A 16,998-nucleotide genomic window follows, 5' to 3' on the forward strand; every position below is an offset into this window, starting at 1 on the left:
AGTCCCTATAAGACTGTGTTAGTGCCCACAGTCCCCACAAGAACTGTGTTGGTGCCCACAGTCCCCTCAAGAGCTATGATGGTGCCCACAGTTCCCACAAGAGCTGTGTTGGTGCCCACAGTCCCCTCAAGAGCTGTGTTGGTGCCCACAATCCCCTCAAGAGCTGTGTTGGTGCCCACAGTCCCCACAAGAGCTGTGTTGGTGCCCACAGTCCCCACAAAAACTGTGTTGGTGCCCACAGTCCCCTCAAGAGCTGTGTTGGTGCCCACAGTTCCCACAAGAGCTGTGTTGGTGCCCACAGTCCCCACAAGAGCTGTGTTGGTGCCCACAGTTCCCACAAGAGCTGTGTTGGTAACCACAGTTCCCACAAGAGCTGTGCTGGTACCCACAGTCCCCACGAGAGCTATGTTGGTGCCCACATCCCCACGAGAGCTGTGATGGCGCCCACAATCCCCACAAGAGTTGTGTTGGTGCCGATAGTCCCCACAAGAGCTGTATTGGTGCCCACAGTCCCCACAAGAGCTGTGTTGGCGCCCACAATCCCCACAAGAGCTGAGTGTATGGTTGATGACCCCTTCCCCTTCCTCTTCCCACACACGGTTATGGCCTTAGCAGCTAATGCGGGAGAGAATTTTTTGCCCAGTTATAAAGGCACCAATATAATTTCATGCATCGATTTTGGTGACCTAATGGCTGCTGTCCATGCCGCTCGATCACTAGCAGCCTCTATTTACTTCCATATCCCTAGTGGCTCCAATGTGCTTTCATGCGTCGGTCTTGGTCACCTAATGGCGGCTCTTCATTCTGCTCGATCTCTAACAGCCTCTCTATTTAGTTCCTTTTCCCTAAGGTCACATTCTGTGCTTCTGTCTTCATCTTGCAACTCGACCATCAACGTTCTCACCTCTCACCCTCCGCACCAAGCTGTCATCCTCCATCCTCTCCCAACTATGAAGAAAACCAAGATAGGAATAATTTTCATCAGACAGTTAACCATGATCCTTCCCCTTCAGCACGCCTCTGAAAACCTTACCTGCGTCTTAATCGCTTGAGATGACTGGTCTGGGCCTAAAGGTGCTGGTGTCGGTTTCGGTGGTGTTGGGGTAGTGCATCATGCGTTTCTTGCTGGTCTTGGTGTTGATGTCCAGCTGTCCGTTGAAATACGTGTTGTTTATATACTCCATCAGTTGGCTCACCTGCCGGAGGAGAGAGAGGTTGATTTTTTTTTTTCGTTTTTTTTTTTTTTAGGTCTTCGTTCTACATGTTTGTGCGATCCACTTTTTTTCATTTTTCCCTATTTCTCTTTTCCTTTTTTTTTTCTTTTGTAATCTTTATTTCATTTTATTACTTTTTTATCTACTGATGGATGCTAATACCGATAATGGGTGCTATGTAGCAGCTCGACCACCACAGATATGCTGTTCAGTAAGTCGTGTGGATATATATATATATATATATATATATATATATATATATATATATATATAGTGTGTGTGTATATATATATATATATATATATATATATAGTGTGTGTGTGTGTGTGTGTGTGTGTGTGTGTGTGTTTAAGATAAACCAATATCGCACTGACGGGGCTAACACTAACTGGGTCATAACCTTGCCGTTTTGAACTCCTCTGCAATTTATTTTTACCTAACAGATCTTAATATCATCATTTAGGTTGCTGGTGGAAACATTTTAGTATTATATATATCTATCTTTCTGTCACGCAAGAGGATACTAACCTCTTTCAATGCGGTGACGTCTCATTTGCTGCTTCCAGACGATTTTACAGTTTAGGGGAGGCTATTTTACTGAGGATGAATGTGAGAGCTGTTTCTTCATTTCGAAGTCTCCCTTAAGCTCAGTAAAATCGTCTGGTGGTAGCAGGAATTTATCAGAAAACATCGTGGTGACGGGGTAAAAGTGTCACATGCAGACTGAGTCAGGAGGAAGTGCTAAGACGTCTCCTATGGCGACCCAAATATGCCTCAGGTTGATTATATTACTTGTAAGGGGGCTGAAAAAGATCACCCCGCACCGATGTGAATATTATTGTCATGTCTCTTCCAGCAATGCGGATATGCCTCACTGATGTTAGTATTATCTTGAAGTCACTTATGGTAACCAGACTACGCGTCATTTATGTCAGTATTACCTTATTAGGAAGCTGGTCCATGCTGGAATCACGATCGTCCAGTTTCTTGGCACCGGGACCATTGGCATCAACACGAGGCACCACGCTGGCGTCGGGTTCTGCCTCCCGTCTTATAAAACGTCGTACCGTACTCCACACGTAGTCAATGAGGTCGTATTTATTGGCTCGATGCTCAAGGTCGATCTTGACTTGATTGAATGCCTGGAGAATGATTGTGAGCATAATGTTGATGAGAATCATGCTGTTGGTGACAGAGAACACAAAGAAAATTAGAGGAGACAGAGGGTTGGCCCTTTTCATGGCTTCGAAGTCAAACTTCCCAAGCATCATCTTGAAGCTGGTTTCTACGGCACTAAGGAAACGAGAAAACTCTTCCAGAGATGAGATATACATGAAGTAGAAGAGACAACAGAAAGAGAAGAAAACAATGGTCATGGCGATGACAAAGACTGACAACTCGTCCCAACAAAACTTTATGGTGAGAGCCAACACATCCATCCTCTTGTTGAACTGTAGCAGCTTGATGAGCTTGAGTGTGCTGAAGAAGATGATGAAAGAGAGGAAATAAAGGTACCACTGATCCAGGACCATTGCAGAATCCATCCTTACGTAGTCATTGCCATGCGACTCTTTGAACCGCGTTAAGGCCTCCTGGGTGAGGTAGTCACGGTAGAAGTAAATACCGACTGTTGCGTACGAAGCCAGCAAAATACACACCTCAGCCAGGTTCCAGTACGAGGAAAAATAACTACATTTCTGTTTCTTCATCTTCCAGAGCTCCATCAGGGTGAAGAGCACTGTGGCGACGAGGAAAAGAGCCTCACAAAACATCACGACCTTTCCGAATAAGCTAGGGGTCTTCAGGAGTCGTACAGGATCAAACCGCCACTTTGGGGTGATGCCTCCTCCTTCGCTAAACTCCGCCATGATGGTACAGATGGTAAAGAGGTTGACGTTGCCGTTATAGGTCGAAAACTCTAATATGACTGCTCGAGTGTGTTTATCAATCCATTTAAGCCTCTGCATGCGTTTGAGTTTGTCGATGTCATCCTGCTGGCGACCGTTCAAGTGGATGACGTAGCCCCCGCCGCTGTAGGAACCCAAGCGACCAGTCATGGAATAGGTCTGAAGTGTAGTTGAATCCGTGTAGTTGAACTCAGGGTGTGAACACAGGCTGTCTGTGTACGGAAGGCGCCTCCATCCTGCGCAGAAGTCCCTGGGGGAGGGGGAAGGGTCTTACTGACGATCTTTACACGCTTTGAACTCGGGGGTGTTCTTTTTTTTTTTTCTTTTTCGTTAAATTTTTGCCATTTCCTGATGATTTTATGCAGCTTAGGGAAGGCTTTTGGAAACGGACGTGTTAGATACAGCCTTCAACAGTCCACTCAAGGCGAGATGCCCCTCTCAAGCTGAATAAAACCGTCTGGAGGCAGCAAGAATGAAGTAAGAAAAAAAAATGTCACCCTGGTTCAAGGGAAATAGGCCGTTTGTATGTCTTGGTGGTGGCCGTCTTAGTGTATTCCTGCCGACATCATGCAGTTTTATTCAACTTAACAACGGCTTCTAGTATTTAAAGGGAATATTAAGCTTATGATCTAACACCCGTCGGTTAGAAAAGGCTGTCATGAGCTGAGTAAAAACGTTAATAGAATACATGATTAAATTTTGTGCATGATAAATTTTCATAGTAGTTAGCCACTCTACTCTCATGACCTTTTTTCCAATTTTATTCTTGCTCTCTTTAGACGATTTCATTTGTTTAGGGAAACCTTTCGAGCTGGAAGCGTTAGATGCAGGCTTCATCAACCCCTCTATTACCAAAAATCTTTACCAGACTGAGAAGAACCGTCTGTAGGTAGCAAGAATGAGGTGAAGTAAGTACACCACTCACCTGGTTTCCTCGTCATCAACACCCCTTCGGCCAGAGCACTGCCTCGGCCCGCCCCTGATGGCAGAAGGCACCTTGCAGCGCCTGGGATCACTCCTTATCTGCCTCAGGATGCTGTAGCCCAAGATGCGGTTGCTACGGTCGTCCAGGAAACCGCGCAGGCCGTAGGGGGGCGCGTTGTTGTACCAGCGCTGCGCCCGTAGCTCCTGCAGGATCACCGAATGTGCCCAGAACCAAAAGTGGTCTGATGTGATGATCTGTGAGGAGAGAGAGAGGGAATTGGGATTGCTGGTGAGTGTGTGTGTGTGTGTGTGTGTGTGTGTGTGTGTGTGTGTGTGTGTGTGTGTATAAAAGTATTGGACACGGTTTACTGAAGGAGGAAAGTGGAGAGATTAGAAAACTTTAGGCGAGTTTGAAGACGGTCTGACATAGGCAGTCGACATCAGACATACTCTACCTCTGCGCCGAAATCGAGTTCCCTGGATCCAAGCTTGATAAAGATATTGATTATATTTGGCCAAGGGGGAGTATGGGACTGAGGAGAATTAGAAAGACTGTAAGAAGAGTTCAGGAGAGTGCAAGGAGAGCTTCAGGACGTGTAACCAAAAAAATAAAAAGAAAATCAGGTGTATCCATCCCCTACCTTTGTGCTGAAGTCAAGTTCCCGATGGCCAGGCTTGATGAAGGTGTTGGTCATCTGCCGCTGGAGGAGGAAGCCGTTGAAGTCCGTCTTGTCGCTGGCCAGGACGAAAAGGATGGCCAGGAAGAGGCAGTAGGCGCCGATGTCCCTCAGGATGTAGTTCATGTCGCGCTTCTTGCTCAGTCGGGTCACTAGTGCTGCCACTTCTTCTTCGGTGTTGTCCACCCCGCCCACCTCCTTGATCTGGCCAGACACGCACCAGGAGAATGATGATAATAGTAATAATAATGATAATAATAGTGGTGGAAGTAGCAGTAATAGTAGTAGTAGTAGTAGTTGTAGTAGTAATAACAATAATAATAATACCGGTAATAATAATAATAATAATAATAATAATAATAAAAGTGATGATGATGATGATGATGATAAGGAGGAGGAGGAGGGGGAGGGGGAAAACAAAACAAAACGAAGAAGAAAGAGAAAGATAACATTTTTTGCCTATAAACTCCACAAGGGTCATTCAGAAAGCCAGTACATTTAAATATAAGAGTTAGACTTGTTATTTATCGTTAGGTTTATTTATGTATCTGCCTGTCGAGTGCACGAAGGTCATGAAATTATAAGATGACGAGAATACGACATGCGTTCGTATTCTAGATGACACAGGAGAATTCGTGATCCCTTTTATTTAGCGATTTATTATGCTTATCATGTCTCTATTATTGTTATTATTGTCATTATTATTATTATTATTATTAATATCATTATTATTATTATCATTAGATTATTTATGTGTTTCTAGTTGTGGCCCAGTCTGCCTAAAATCGTGTCAAATTCAGAATAAATCGTTGAGGAAGAGGTGCCACGAAGCCTCCTACGCAACCTAGAATACGTCCATGGGGTTGCTGACAACTTGCCTTGCGTGTAGTGAGTGGATCGGCTGCTTCGACATTTTTCCACTCCTCGTCGTAGCTGAGTTCAGGTAGTTCCTCGTCGCAGTCGATGTCCTCTGAGATGGTGTTGGCCTTCCTGCAACAGATGCTGAAAAGCGTGATGAGGACCACTCGCAACCACTGTGTCGCCAGAAGGGATATGAAGAAGGCAAAGACAAAGGAGTAAAACCACTTGTAGGTCTTGTTCTCGCTCCACATGATGCCATACGACCACACGAAGAAGATTGAAGCCCCCAGACAAGCCAGCATGACCAGCCAGGTCAGCCATCGTGTCCACCAAGGCAGGCAAGGGACTGCACTCGCCTCCTTGGGCTGGTCTCCTGATGGCCCATCTTGCTCATCATAGGAGTTGCGCAAGTCATCTGGTCCAGTCTCTAGTGATTTGTTCATCCTTTGTTCTCGTCGCTGTCTGGCTGCTGCTTCCAGTGCCCGACACTTTCGTAGCCGGTAGGGTCTTGCTCTCTTCATCATAAAGGCAAGAAGCATCACCAATGGGTATACTAAGAGACTGGACAACACGCCAGTTACTATTTCTTCCAAATATAAAGGGATTATGTTGAGATAGATGGGCTCCCGAGGGGAGTCACTGAGGGTGCGGTACCAGGCAGCAGCAACAAACATGACAAGGTACAGGTACGTCATGGCCAACACCACACGCTCCACGCGACAGAACCTAGAGCCTGTTGGACGAAGAAATATAGAGAGCCACATGTGATCCTCATTGGCGCTCCTGTGGCCCTTGTAATAGAAGTCCGAACTGAAGGATCTGTCAGACTCCTTGTCGATGGGTTTGAATGTCTGGTCCACTTTATACGGTTCTCGATCAAAGGCCAGCCAACTGCTGGGGCAAAACTCAAACTTCTCTCGTGTTTGCAGATCCCTGATGACCACACTCTCCAACTGCCAGCTGTCAAAGGGAAATTTACCACTGTTGTCATGCCAGATGCGTAGGTAGTTGATGTGGCCAAGGGGTCCAGGTGTGCTCATCACAAAGCCGTCAACACTGTAGCGGTTGAAGTGACGCATTTTTGACGGAGGGAGAGACCTGACATTTGTTTCATCATATTCTCCAGACACAATGAACTGGATGTTGGAGTCAGTGCCAGCCTCCTTATCTGGCCCAGTGGTGAAAATAATCTCGTACAAGTATTTGTCTTCCACCACGTTGTCATCTAGGGGTACCATGCCTCGATACTCGATATCCTTCCTATCCTTACATCGTGCAAAGATGAGCAATCCTAAAAAGCACGAGAGGGTAACTATTAAAACAAAATATATGATCCAGTTATTGATAAAGCCAGCATGAGTAAATATATAGGCAAAGTCAAGCTTATTCGGCATAGGGAAGTAACCGGATCCAAAGGGTGTGAGATGATAAGCTTCACAATAGGTGTGTGTTGGTGTGATTTTAAAGGTGTTCAGTCCTTCTCCCAACCATTTCTCTTTGATACTGTCGAAGTAGTAACAGCTGGATGTAATCACTCGCAGATCGTACGTGAAGTCAAGAGTATTAACAAAGTCACTTCGATCGAGGGTGTTGTTCTCATTGACTGTGGTGATGTCTTTGTTCTTCACTAGCGCAGCAACTGCTAGAAAAAATCTCCCAGTTCTGTCACTATTTTCCTTACTGTCCAAGAACCAGAATTTTGTTCCATTTTCATCTTCTGGCAGAGATTGCACATAGATGATCTTCTCAAATTTCGAAGGCGTTGGTTGCCTCTCGTAATCCAAGAGAAAGACCAAATTGGGAGGTGCCACCTGGGGTACATCAATTTCAATGGAGAAAGCTGAGCCCGGCTGGGACACATTAAATGCATGGTACACAAACGGAACCCTGCTGTGCATCCATTCCTTGGCGTCCACATGGTTTGTGTTGGGTAAGGTTTCAGATACCCTGGGGATTTTAATGACCAGTGGAGTTTTTTCATCCGTCACCTCCACTTTCTTATTCTTGACATATGCCCTGACGACCACAACGCTCGTCTTGTTGGAGAGATAGACGTGGTTATCTGGGTATACATGAGTCAGGAAAGGCCAGACCATGACTGACAGACCATTCACTGTCATGCTACCATTACACTCTGCTTTTGGGTCGACATAGAGCGAGGGACAAAAACCTGGGGGGAACTGTACGGTCGAATTCCTGTCATCGTTGGCTTTAACTTCAAGGCCATTTTGGAGGAACTTACCTGTAACTTTGCGGATGTAACAAACGGCGCCTCCCTCTGATTTCGTTTGAAATACCTCACCAGACACAGTCCTGCTCAAAATTTCGTAAGTCACGTTGTTGATCAATTGGAACAACTCTTGAACTACTGTCTTTGCCCTGAATCTTGTAGTTTCGAGGATGTTCAGCTTCATTTGTTCTATTCTACTAACAGGCGGCTTAAACTCTATGTCTTCTGTATCAATACCTGTTTCGTATTCGTAGTCCTCAAAAGCTACCAAGTCTGTTGGGCTTACCATCCCAGGGTTAGTTATTATGATATTCATAGTCCGTAAAAGGCAATCAACAGCATCAACAAAACCAGAGGTAAATTCTACAAGGTCCTGCGGGGCTTTGATGGGAAGTTCTTTAAGCTTTTTCGACATCTTTTTGAGGAGGAAAAGAGCCCTCTCCCTAAAATCAAAGTCAATTGTATAAGCGGCCATTTCCTGATGTAAGATTCCACATGCCGTCGCCGTGAGCACCCCCACACCCATGTTGAGCTGGTCCAGTGTGCCGAAGGCCATTGTTTTCATGCCAAATACGAGCGCCATTTTGTTCATACCCGCTACTTCAGTGAGACGTTCGTTCACCACTTCCTGCGACATGTTTTCAGTGTCGCTGAAGTTGAGGGACAGCCAAGGTGCGTTCTCTCTGATGGACGCAAGGGCAACCAGGGTCATGCCCATCTTTCCTTGGTCGCCGACGGCCGCCAGATACTTCAATTTATTTGACACGTTGTAGCTGGTGAAGTTGGACTCTGAGATCATGGTGGCGTTGACCTGCCCCATTCTGACATTCGTGGAACTACCGAACAAGTTATCGATCTTAACCCACACCTCAAACACGCCTGTGGGGAAGATGAGACTGGCAGTGTTGAATGATGAGGCCACCATGACTACACTTTTACCGTCCTTGGGGTAGTAGAAGGCGTAAGATTTGATGCCCATATTCTCAGGGTCCTTCCAGTCTACACAGGCCGCCTTTGTCTCTTGGATTAGCGCCATCACCTCAGTCCTGAACAACGCACATCGTCCCCCTTCAGGTCTCTTGTTCAGAATCACCGTCAGTTCAGCGAATCTGTAGGGGCAACGAAGAAAGTGCCTGAACATGTGTCATCATCATCATCATCATCATCATCATCATCATGATCGTCATCGTCGCATTCACAGGTGGGGTGAGGTAGGGTACAGAAGAGAAGGAAAGAAAATGATGGCGAAAGAACTGGTGAACATGAAGGGTGGGAAAAGAGGTGTGGATGATGATGATGATGATGATAATGATGATGATGATGATGATGATGATGATGATGATGACGAAACTGACAATGGTAAATAGATATGTAGATGATGAATAGAGGCATAGATAGATTGGCAGACATAGATAGATAAATAGACAGATAGTTAAATAAGTACTGACCCTTTGGAATCGGTATGGGTGGTCATGGTCAACTTGAAGCGGTATTTCTCGACGCCAGGGTTGAGGCGGAAGAGGTCAGAGGTCACAGCGAGGTCTATGTCTGTCTTGGAGGTCAGGAAGGCTTAGGAAGGGAAAAAAGGAGGGAAAAGAGTTAGTATTTTGCATGTACTGTGGACGAAAAAAAAGCAAGGAGAAAGAGAGAGAGAGAGAGAGAGAGAGAGAGAGAGAGAGAGAGAGAGAGAGAGAGAGAGAACGAATGTACTCTGAACCAAAAAAAAGAGTAAACAGAGAAAAGATAAAGAGAAAAAAGAGAAAAAAGAGAAAAAAGGAACACTAAGGAGGAAAAGGGGACCAAAAAAAGGACCATAAATTGAAAAAAAAAAAAAAAAAGGTAAAAGAGAAAAAAAAGTCCCATGGTTATTTTTCTCCCTATAAACTGAAAAAAAAAAGAAAAAGGCCGTTTTTGAAGTGATAGAGGAAGCTCCGTGGCATCTTTTTCTAAGTGGTTTATTTTGCGTTTTTCTCCTGTCTTGTATTTTACTTATGTAGTTTTAATGACGGCCTAGTTTGCATCAATAATATAAAAGCGAGAGAGAGAGAGAGAGAGAGAGAGAGAGAGAGAGAGAGAGAGAGAGAGAGAGAGAGAGAGGGAAATAGCTTACGGTTTTTGCAGGTTGGGCAGACAGCCAGATCCATTGCCTCTCTCACCGGGCCTCTCTTCCTGCAACATGCAAAATCATCTTTCAGTTGCATTTTTATCCTTTGTTAACAGCAGCAGTGTATAATGATGATGATGATGATGATGATGATGATAAGGAGGAGGAGAAGGAGGAGGATGGTGGTGGTGGTGGTGGAGGTGGTGGTGATGATAATGATGATGATGATGATGATGATGATGATGGTGCTGGTGATGATGATGATGATGATGGTGCTGGTGATGATGATGATGATGATGATGATGATGATGATGATGATGATGATGATGATGGTGGTGGTGGTGGTGATAATGATTTCCATTTTTCAGAGTAACTATAAATACTTAACATTACTAAAATTAATGAGTATTTTTTTAATGGCAGTAATAACGTTACATGAAAATTATGTTAAGCAGTTTTAATTACTGTCTCTCTCTCTCTCTCTCTCTCTCTCTCTCTCAGTGGTGGGCTGGTTCTGTCAGAGTGAGGGTTCGTGTCCTCAACTTCCCAGAGCCATTTTCTTACTTTCTCTTTTTCACCATTCATCTTCCCCTCAGTCCTTTTATTATTATTATTATTGTTATTATTATTATTATTATTATTATTATTATTATTATTATTACTACTACTATATGCGGGAGCTTCAGGGCACTTCAGCTAATGCCCGTGGTATGGTGTGGTGCGATGTGGTGTGGGAGGGTGATTTTGTGTGGTGTGGTGTGGGAGGGTGATTTTGTGTGGTGTGGTGTAGGAGGGTGATTTTATGTGGTGTGGTGTGGGAGGGTGATTTTGTGTGGTGTGGTGTGGGAGGCTGATTTAGTGAGGTGTGGTGTGGGAGGCTGATTTTGTGTGGTGTGACGTGGGAGGGTAATTACAGGGAGAGAGAAGACAGGTAGAGAGACAAACAGATGTGGGATGGTAATTACAGGGAGAGAGAGGACAGATATACAGACAGACAGACAGATTGACCTTACCCATCCATAATAGTCCACAGGAACGTCATGTTGTCCTTACAGTCCTGGATGCATGTTCCGGTGAGGCCCAGGCGAGAGGAGGGGTTAATGCGCTGGCCTTCAGGGTGGGGGCTGCACAGGTGAGCGTTGGCGCACCTGTAGTGGGCCATGGACGAAAGTTACGCTACTCCTTGGTTACTAGTATACTATTAATTTCACCTGACTTGGGCCACTCCTGCAACTTGAAAGACTAAAAGATATGAGGTAGGAATGCGTCCCCTTGGTTACTATTTTCTTCCTACCTGACGGGTCTTATTTACGAGATAAGATTCTGTTTCTTTAGTCACGAGAATATTCGATTTCTGTAGTTACGAGATTGAAATTCTTTACTTACGAGAATGAATTTCTTTAGTTACGAGATTGAAATGTTTTAGTTACGAGATTCACTTTTAGGTACGAGTTAAGACTTTTTTTTTTTTCAGTTTAACAGCCATCCATTCTAACTACACCTGGCCATGAAAGAGGTATTACAAGGCTCCTGACCTAGCCTACGGAACAAGGAGAGTACGAGGACAATACTTGTTTATTTCCCGTCTACTCACGCGATTTGCACCATAGGGGATGGGTCCTGAACGACGGTCATCTGCAACTCAGCATACGCCTCCCTCGTGTCCTTGCTGATGCGGACCACAAACTCATACGTCGCCTTCCTCAGCATAAAGCTGCCCGTGTTTAGCTCCAGGGTCCCTCCGCTGATGTCCAGGGTCCCTATACGCACGCAAACGCACGTACGCACGGGGAGAAAGATGATGTGTGAGTGCATTATTGGGATTATGTATACTGATAGCTAGGAACGAATCTCTCTCTCTCTCTCTCTCTCTCTCTCTCTCTCTCTCTCTCTCTCTCTCTCTCTTTTACCTACCTGGCCCATCCCCAAAACACCCATTGTTGTTGTTCTTCAGGGCATCTGGGTCGGGAATGGAGTGGATGTTGTGTACCTGTGAAAACGATCTTATTAAACTTCCAGGTCCCCATTTTCGTCAGGACAGGAGGCTCCCTAACACCTGTTCTTTAGCGATTTATCTTGACTCTTATGTCCCAGCACACCTTTTTATAGCGATTAATTTTCTGTGTTACATCCCAGCGTACTGTACTCTTCTATGCTACATATCTTTTTAAAATGCCAATGTCTGAGCGCCAGGTGTAGGTATATATTGGAAGGGAACAGTGCTAGAAGGTCCCCTGTGTCACCTACAAAGATAAATCGCTAAGGAAGAGGTGTTACGAAGCTTCCCTGATACTCTAACTTGGTATTGTTTGACGTGTATGGCAGGTGTATGGGTGAAAGTATTACATCCAAGAAATCATATTCAGAAGTGAGATAAAAAATACTTTACAAATCATGGTACCTGCGTAGTATGAGACAGGACAACATGATAGATAGATAGATAGATAGACAGACAGATAGATAGATAGATAAACAGATAGCAAGATATATATGGTGCTTGTCATACTCGCTTTACATGGCCTGCAATTGTCACCCCTCTACCTTGAATGCTAAACTATCTGTAGCCCTAAGATAAGATAGATAGATAGATAGATAGACAGATAGATAGATAGACAGATAGATAGACTTTACCTTTGGCTTCCCTTTGGCGTCTAGGGGAAGGACCTCTGTCACGGGTGAGATGATGCGACACCACCAGGTTAAGTTGAAGTTCTGAAATGATAAATAAATAGATAGATGGATGGATAGATAGATGGATTAGATTAACAGAGAGTGATTGTCATGCCTCTCTCTCTCTCTCTCTCTCTCAATAGCCGTCCTAGCTGCCACAAACTTCACATGTCACCACTTCGACACTAAAAACCCACCATCCACACTGAATACACACTAGAGCTGTCTCATTCAGGATAGTGTGACATTATTATTTTTCTAATGACATAGGTGGGTTTGTGGATAAGTATATATAATTTTAAAGAAACTCAAAAATCATCAAATTGTTCCCAACCTCACCCTGGACTCGATCTCACAGCCATTCAAACAACAGACCGTCCCCCTAAAATCACCAGAAAGTTCCCCATCTCAGCCTGAACTCGACGGCGCTCCTCTTCAGCGTCGCATCTCGTACTAAAAGGGGTTAATTTAAGTCTGGCATCGAAACTGCGCCCTTTCATACAGCAAATCACTTCTCTAAGTCGATCTCGCGTCCTTTCAAACAGCAAAAAAAATTCTCTAAATCGATCTCGCGTCCTTTTAAACAGCAGACCACTTCTCTAAATCGATCTCGCGTCCTTTCAAACAGCAAACCACTTCTATAAATCGATCTCACGTCCTTTCAAACGGCAAAAAAATTCTCTAAGTCGATCTCGCGTCCTTTCAAACAGCAAAAATATTCTCTAAATCGATCTCGCGTCCTTTCAAACAGCACACCACTTCTCTAACCACTCGCGGCGACCTACCTTGTCCTCGGGTTCATCGGGGTCAAGTGAGAGGGGTCCCGGGTTAAGTGTTACGATGCGGTTATACCCTCGACTGATACTGCTCACTGACCCCTCCAGCATCACGGCTTGCAGGGAGGACTGAAAGTGAGGTTAGTTAATGGCATGCTCATCTAATTTAATCTAAACTAACAGCCTAACTTAATATAATCTACCTTAATCAGACCTAACTTAACTTAAACTAACCTTAGTCTAATTTAACCTGTCCTAATCGAACCTACGTTACTCTATCGAACGACAAGAAGAGGGGAGAACAGGGAAATATTTTCGAGTCTCGACCCTGGTTCAGTAGGTGAAGAAAAGAAGGAAAAAAAGAGGTAGGAAGAAGCAGAGAGAAATGAAGACATGAGAAGAGGAAACAACAGGAAGAAAAAGAGGAACAGGAAGAAGAAAAACAGGAAAATTAAAACAGAAGATGGGAAAGTAGAGAAAGGCGGACGTAGGATGTGCAAAAGTAGGAAAATGCGGAAAAAAGGAAAATGTAGCAGTACCAGGGCGATTAACAACAGGAAGAAAACGAGGAACAACAAGAGGAGAAAACAGGAAAATTTAAATATTAGAAGAGGGAAAAGCAGCGAGAGGCAGAAGTAGGAAGAAGAAGAGGAAAACATAATAAAATGTAAACAGAAGAGGGAAATGCAGAAAAAGGCGAAGGTGGGAAGTGGAAAAAAACATGGAAGCAGGGGAAGAAAAGTAGCAGTACTAGGAAGAAATGCTTACAGGAAGAATACGGACGGAAGTAGTGTCTGATCTCTCTAGGGGGAAGATCTGTGAAGCCTCGCGGGGAAAGCAGAAAAAGGCAGATGTGGAGGGTGGAAAAGCAGGAAAATTAGGAATAATAAGGAAAAAATGAGCAGTAACTAGGAAGAAATGCTTACAGAAATGATACGGACGTAAGTAGAGTCTGATCTCTCAAGGGGGAAGATCTTTGAAGCCTCGAGCCTGACCCAGTAAGTGAGTCGATACGTTCCGACTCCGAGGAAGCGAGGGATCACGTTCAGCTGAGAGTAGTTCCAGGACCGTAATACGCCCTCCACCTCCACGTCCTGCAGGGGCGCCTCCGTCACTGGATCCACTTTCGTGACGATCCACCAGCGCCTGTGGAAGTTATATGGAGGGTACGGATGTGGCAGTCCGCAAGGAGGCCGTCTGGAGTTACGTTTACTCTCTATTTACATGAATATGAGGAGAGATTTAACGGAGAGAGAGAGAGAGAGAGAGAGAGAGGTGGAAGAAGAGAGACTCACTTTACAGGCACGATATATTTGCAATCCATCTTGGTCACGGTGTTGACGATGAAGGCGATGGAGCGAAGGTTCTGCGCCGGTGTCTGCAGGGAGGTTTTCTTGATTATCTTCACTTCCGGCATCTTGCAGGGGAGGGAAGCAATAACCACGTCTAGGTCTCTCGTTAGGGTCGTATCAGAGTCCTTGAACGCCACTAAGACTTGGTACCTCCCCTCCTCACTAGAAAATGGAAGATAGCGATGATGATGTTGATGCTGCTGCTGCTGCTGTTAATGTTATTTAGTCTTACATGTAGTTGTGGTAAATGTTTCTGGGGTTGATGTGATGGCTCATTTTAGCAAGATCTCATTAGGGTTCGATAGGGCTTTATAATTTCGAGACAGAGCTAAGTGAACTCCTGAGGAAACCATATTTTAGAATTATATATCAGAAATTCAGAAGTTCTTTGGTTTACGTGTAGATGCAATGAAGGACCTTGGGGTTGGTGTAGAGGTCCATTTTTGCAAGGATTCATTGGGGTTCGATACGGTTTCATGGTTTCGAGATAATTTTAAGTGATTTATTGAGGTAACCACATTACAGATTTATACCTCAGAAATTCAGGTGATATTTAGCTTACGTGTAATTGTGGTAGAGGGTCCTGGGGTTGGTGTGGGGCCCCATGTAAACTGCATCGGGGTAAGTTTCGTCGCAGGTAGATTTGAAGCCGTATGACTCACAGTCGGCCCCATCCCCGTAGTCCACCTTGATGCAGGACAAGGGCGGCAGCACGGTGAAACTCACGCTGATCGCCTTCAGGAGTTTCTGTGGCGGGAAGAAAGATTAAAGATTCTTGTTGTAGGGGAAAGACTAAAGAAGATTCTGTTATGGGAGGAAACATAAGTAAAGATGATTTTGTTGTGGGGGGAAGGATTAAAGGAGATTCTATTGTGGAAGGAAAGATGAGTAAAGGAGGTTCTATTGGTGGAAATATCGAAGGGATTTTATTGATTGTTGTTGCACTCTGTTTGGTTAGGATATTATATTTTGTTGGTACGTACTGTTTGATAAAGAAATAGTAACAGGAAAGACTGTGCTTCTGTTGCTGGTATGTTAGGTAGCGAGAAGTAAATTTGTGTGTGTGTGTGTGTGTGTGTGTGTGTGTGTGTGTGTGTGTAATAGTCGCTAAGGAAGAGCTGTTACGGAACCATGATCTCAGCACACAGATCAAACGTAAGAAAAGAAAAAAAAATCGAGAAATAGGAGGTACGACGGAATCTTCAAATAACCACGGGATAAATCGCTAAGGAAGAGGTGTTACGGAACCACTCACCGGCTCAATGATCTCTCCGTCGTCCGTCACCTCGAAGCCTTCCACCTTCGTCACCACCTCGATCGTGAAAATGTCTGAGCGGATCCAGCCTTGCACTGAATTGTATCCGGAGACCATGAGAGTTTGGGGGCCCGACATGGACTGCAGACGGAGAGAGTGTGAGAGAAGAGGAGATGGGATAGGAAGAGAGAGAGAGAGAGAGAGAGGTGAGAGTGGAGGTAGAGGAGAGAAGATGAGAGTGTGCGTGAGAGTATGGGAAGCGGGATGGGAAGAGAAGAGAGGGAGAGATGAGAGTGTGGGTAGAGGAGAGAAGATGGGATAAGAGTGGAGGAGAGAGAGAGAGAGAGAGGGGGGAGAGAAAATGAGGTAGGAGCAGAGAAGTTGGGAGGGAAGAGGTAGACACATACAGAGACAGATAGTTAGGTAGGTATAAAAACAAGCAGAAATTAAGGCAGGTAGATAGACAGAGTAGGAAAAGGAAGATAGAAACACAGGGAGATAGCCAACTTGATGGCCAGGCACAAACAGAAAGAAATAATGGAAGACAGAAAGACGGACAGACAGCCAAATTATCTCCTTTACCCCAACTTGGCCCAGATATTCATAATTTTGCATGTTTTTTCACGAAGCTTAGAGGTAGACAGAAAACTATAGCATTACGGCTCTGCATCCTTTACACTTCTTCGTGACTGGCACTGTATTCAAGGAGGGGAGAGAGGATACTTTTAGGTCAACTTGGAGTAAAAGGAGTATAGACAGACACCCACCTTGTTGAAGTTAAAAGTGAGGGTTCCATTCCAAGCATCTACAGTGTCCAAGATTTCTCCTGAGGGCCAGAGTGTTAACTTCCATTGGGTTACCGACTCAGCTCCTGCCATAAGAATAGTAGTTTTTATTATTATTATTATTATTATTATTATTATTTGTTTACATTATTGGTGTTGGTTTTCTTTGCATTTGCCGTCATTATTCACCATTGCCATCATCGTCACCATCCTTATCATCATCATCATCATCATCATGTCATC

General features: G+C 44.6%; 1 protein-coding gene across 1 annotated transcript; it reads right to left on the reverse strand.

Moving 5' to 3' along the window:
- Positions 1-5: 5 nt before the first annotated feature.
- Positions 6-14,780, reverse strand: LOC145397553 (uncharacterized). The gene is made up of 13 exons (XM_080270627.1): positions 14,659-14,780; positions 14,290-14,509; positions 13,373-13,492; positions 11,832-11,907; positions 11,512-11,677; positions 10,971-11,065; positions 9,262-9,382; positions 5,601-8,922; positions 4,687-4,926; positions 4,047-4,249; positions 2,156-3,371; positions 1,069-1,148; positions 6-522 (listed from the first exon to the last, which is right to left on the reverse strand). The coding sequence occupies exons 1-13, from the start codon at positions 14,778-14,780 to the stop codon at positions 6-8; spliced, it is 6,498 nt and encodes a 2,165-aa protein (XP_080126753.1).
- Positions 14,781-16,998: the final 2,218 nt, after the last annotated feature.

Source organism: Coenobita brevimanus, chromosome 5 (genome assembly GCF_032717465.1).
Source record: "Coenobita brevimanus isolate Jiangsu-jjx chromosome 5, ASM3271746v2, whole genome shotgun sequence".
Lineage (NCBI taxonomy): Eukaryota > Metazoa > Arthropoda > Malacostraca > Decapoda > Coenobitidae > Coenobita > Coenobita brevimanus.

What these genes read in the sequence shown, in the direction of transcription:
- LOC145397553 (XM_080270627.1), bottom strand. Translation starts at nt 14,780, where the DNA reads ATGCCGGAAGTGAAGATAATCAAGAAAACCTCCCTGCAGACACCGGCG. An exon ending in AACTTGACTTCAGCACAAAG is followed by an intron (nt 4,250 to 4,686) that starts GTAGGGGATGGA and finishes GTGATCCTGCAG; the next exon opens with GAGCTACGGGCGCAGCGCTG. An exon ending in GTTGATGACGAGGAAACCAG is followed by an intron (nt 3,372 to 4,046) that starts GTGAGTGGTGTA and finishes CCCCTCCCCCAG; the next exon opens with GGACTTCTGCGCAGGATGGA.